The 3075-nt window shown below is 36.8% G+C and overlaps 1 protein-coding gene across 1 annotated transcript in view; it reads right to left on the bottom strand.

Annotated features, from left to right (window-relative positions):
- Nucleotides 1-981: 981 nt before the first annotated feature.
- The window catches only part of ggt5a (gamma-glutamyltransferase 5a), a gene marked incomplete at its 5' end in the record, with an annotated part of 53601 nt that continues 51507 nt past the window's right edge, over nucleotides 982-3075 (bottom strand). The window contains 3 exon segments of the mRNA XM_014015589.1: nucleotides 982-1643; nucleotides 1725-1835; nucleotides 1976-2082. Of these exon segments, the coding sequence (XP_013871043.1) occupies nucleotides 1497-1643; nucleotides 1725-1835; nucleotides 1976-2082 (365 nt within the window).

Here is a 3075-nt window from a genome sequence, read left to right as displayed (position 1 = left end):
GTGTGTGTGTGTGTGTGTGTGTGTGTGTGTGTGTGTGTGTGTGTGTGTGTGTGTGTGTGTGTGTGTGTGTGTGTGTTTTCTCCTGTTACAGGAAAAAACATGTTAAAATGAAATGGAAAGAATGACAGCAGTTACACAAAAAATGGTGACTGTAGAAACCTTAGTTTTGGACAGAGGATGAAGTTGGGCTGCTCCATTTTTCTTCTTCTTATGGCTGTTCCCTCTTCAGCGGTCACCACAGAGGGTCATCGTCGATGATATAATTCATCATCAAGATAAGACAGACTCTCCCTAACTCGGGTCTTTTTATGACCTTCTCAACATAAATGATGCACTCTTCAGGAAACGTGGCTGTTCTGTCTGGGCGCCTGCTGTGAAGTGCCCTCATTTGTACCAGGCAAAGACAATCTGGCTTTTGTTGGAGGTACGGCYATGTGGATGTCATCAGGGGTTGTGTTCACCATTTTATGGTCCTTTTTAAACTCTTATCAGTTAAGCTCTAATAACAAAAGTCATCAACATTAGCAGGTTATTTGCATTATTTAAAGACTTCWGTGGCAACAGTTTTGTGTTTCCATTTACTCACTGTCCTTGATTTTTGACAAACTTCTCTCAGAAACGTGTTAAATAACTTTTTCCTTCAGGAATAACATGAACAACTTGTTTCAAAGGTTCTGCCATATTGGAAACCTGAGCGACTGGATTGGTTGGTTCATGTATTGCCCAACTACTAAAACTTAGAACTGAGGTTTTATTGGTTTATTTGTAAGGTATTAAGAACAACTCTTTATGTGGGATCTTTTTGAAATTTGCAACAGAATTATGTTTTATTTTTACAAAATAAAATTGCCATTCAAAAGTTGCCACAGAGAAATAAAATACCATTTTTGCACTGTGGCCTAATACTTGTACTAGTAAGTAAGTAAGTAAAACTTTATTTATATAGCACATTTCAAGATAGAGATCACAAAGTGCTTCAACAAACACAAACAAAAATAAAATAAAATGAAAATAGACAGAGCAAATTTAAACAAATGCAGATTTAAAAAAGGTAAGTTTTTAACCGAGCTTTAAAGGAATCCACAGAGTCTGTTGATCTTAAACTCAGAGGACAAAAGTTGCAAATTTAAATGACTCAATAATATTAAAATTATTTGTCATGTTTTTTGTGTTTGTTTTATTTATATGTAATAACATCAATTCATTTTTATGAATCAGTGTTGATGAGTTCTGGTCTGAAAATGAAAGATTCTCTAAAAATAAAATTAAATCGTGATAAAGACATGTCTAAACCTGCAGCCACTCAAGTATTTTTTTACAAGATCCAGCATGTTTTAGTTGCTCAGTTCTTTCAAGAGACCGTTGTGTTTAACTGCTGCGTGTTACTGCAAATGCCCTCTTGTTGTTTGCAATTTTTCACTGTCTTGTTCAGAGATTCCAGCGGGACCGATGCCTTCTGTCGCAGCTTTCATAACCAGCATCTTTGACTCCTGTTTTCAGTAACCAGCTGCTTCTCCCAGTTTTCTGGCGTCGGACTCYGCACAGATGCAGCCCTCCTCTTTCTCCACGGCATTAACCACGTTGTAGAATTTTGTTGCCTTTTCAAGATTGTGTCCTCGAGCTTTAAGAGCCTTTATTACATCCTGAGGGGAGATGAGAGAGAAATCAAATGAGGCAAAAGCAGCATAATGTGTTGTGTGACAAATGCAAATACTGAGTTTTACCTCATCACTTCCTGCTTCAAACTTCACTGTGTTTTTAGAGTCAACATAAACAACAGGAACTTTAATCGCCTCTTTAAGACTCTTTCCAAACCAAAGGTGGTTGATGAGAGTCTGGAACGGACAGAAAACAAGATATCATAATCTGTCAGATGAGAAAAGTGTGATTAGAAAATGTATACTGATTCTGGTGAAGACAGAGATGGCCACGACCACCGTGATGAGCCCTTAGTGTGATTGTCCCAGTCACGTACCGAGGCCATCGCAGTGGTGATAAACGCCCCACCAGACGCTCCAATCACAGTCATCTTCGACTGAGACTTCAGAACAGAGGGGGCCATGGAGGAGGGAGGTCGCTCCCCTGTGAACAGAATGACAACCATGATTGACAGGACAGACTGAGATCGATGGGAGAACAAGAATCAGCCATGATGAATGCAATCAATCAGAAGCCTGTTGAACAATATGAATCAGATAAAGACATGTTTTCATTTTAATCTGTTCCTCTTTATGTTTTCAATGTGCCTCATCAAGTTTATGTTAAATTATTAGGGGGGGAAATATATCTTTTTTAGAGTTTTGAACAAAGTTGTATGCGTTTTGAGATATACAACATTTCCGACTATTTCCTCTTTTTTCTTTTTCAGAAATTCTTTGCTGTTTCTTTGGAAACAGTTCAAGTATGAAGTTAGCAGAAATTCTAAAGCCTGTAATTTGTAGTGTGACATTAGATCTTCACTAAATTCCAAAAACTGTTTAAATGTCAGATAAACATAATAAAAATTGTGTATTTCTTTTGTATCCATAACTCCCTTTAATAATGTATTAATAAAGAAACAAACTATTAGCACAAAAACAAACTTTTAAAATTTTGATTGTATTATTATAATGAGAAAAAATCTGAACAGCTGTTTTATGACGATGCTTCGACTCTAACATTTACACACGAATATTTCATAAAGCGTGATTCTTTTTCAAATTGAGGCGAGTCTTTTATTTAGCCCGAATACATCCACTGTGAACTAGCTGAGCCTGCAAATCCCAGCATCATAAACTGGCTATAGGTCCAAATGTTTTGTTTTATTAGCAGGAAAGAAGCCTGAGCTCTAGAGTGAAGTTGAGCGCACACACACAAACAYACAAACACAGTCTGACTTGAGTGTGATTGGGAGGAACATTTTTTTCCTGAAGTTAATTAAGTTGTTGGACTTCTATGCAAGGCATGTGTTGTTTAGACAAATGCCATGGCTGAGCATACAGTCATATGAAAAAGTTTGGGCACGCTTGTTAATTTYCCTGATTTACCTTTATAAATCATTGATTGTTTGGATTAAAAATATCAGTTAAATATATC

This window comes from Austrofundulus limnaeus, unplaced genomic scaffold (assembly GCF_001266775.1).
Source record: "Austrofundulus limnaeus strain Quisiro unplaced genomic scaffold, Austrofundulus_limnaeus-1.0 Scaffold131, whole genome shotgun sequence".
In the NCBI taxonomy this organism is placed as follows: domain Eukaryota; kingdom Metazoa; phylum Chordata; class Actinopteri; order Cyprinodontiformes; family Rivulidae; genus Austrofundulus; species Austrofundulus limnaeus.
Note: the sequence above shows the minus strand (reverse complement) of the source record. Positions and strands in the feature narration are given on the sequence as shown.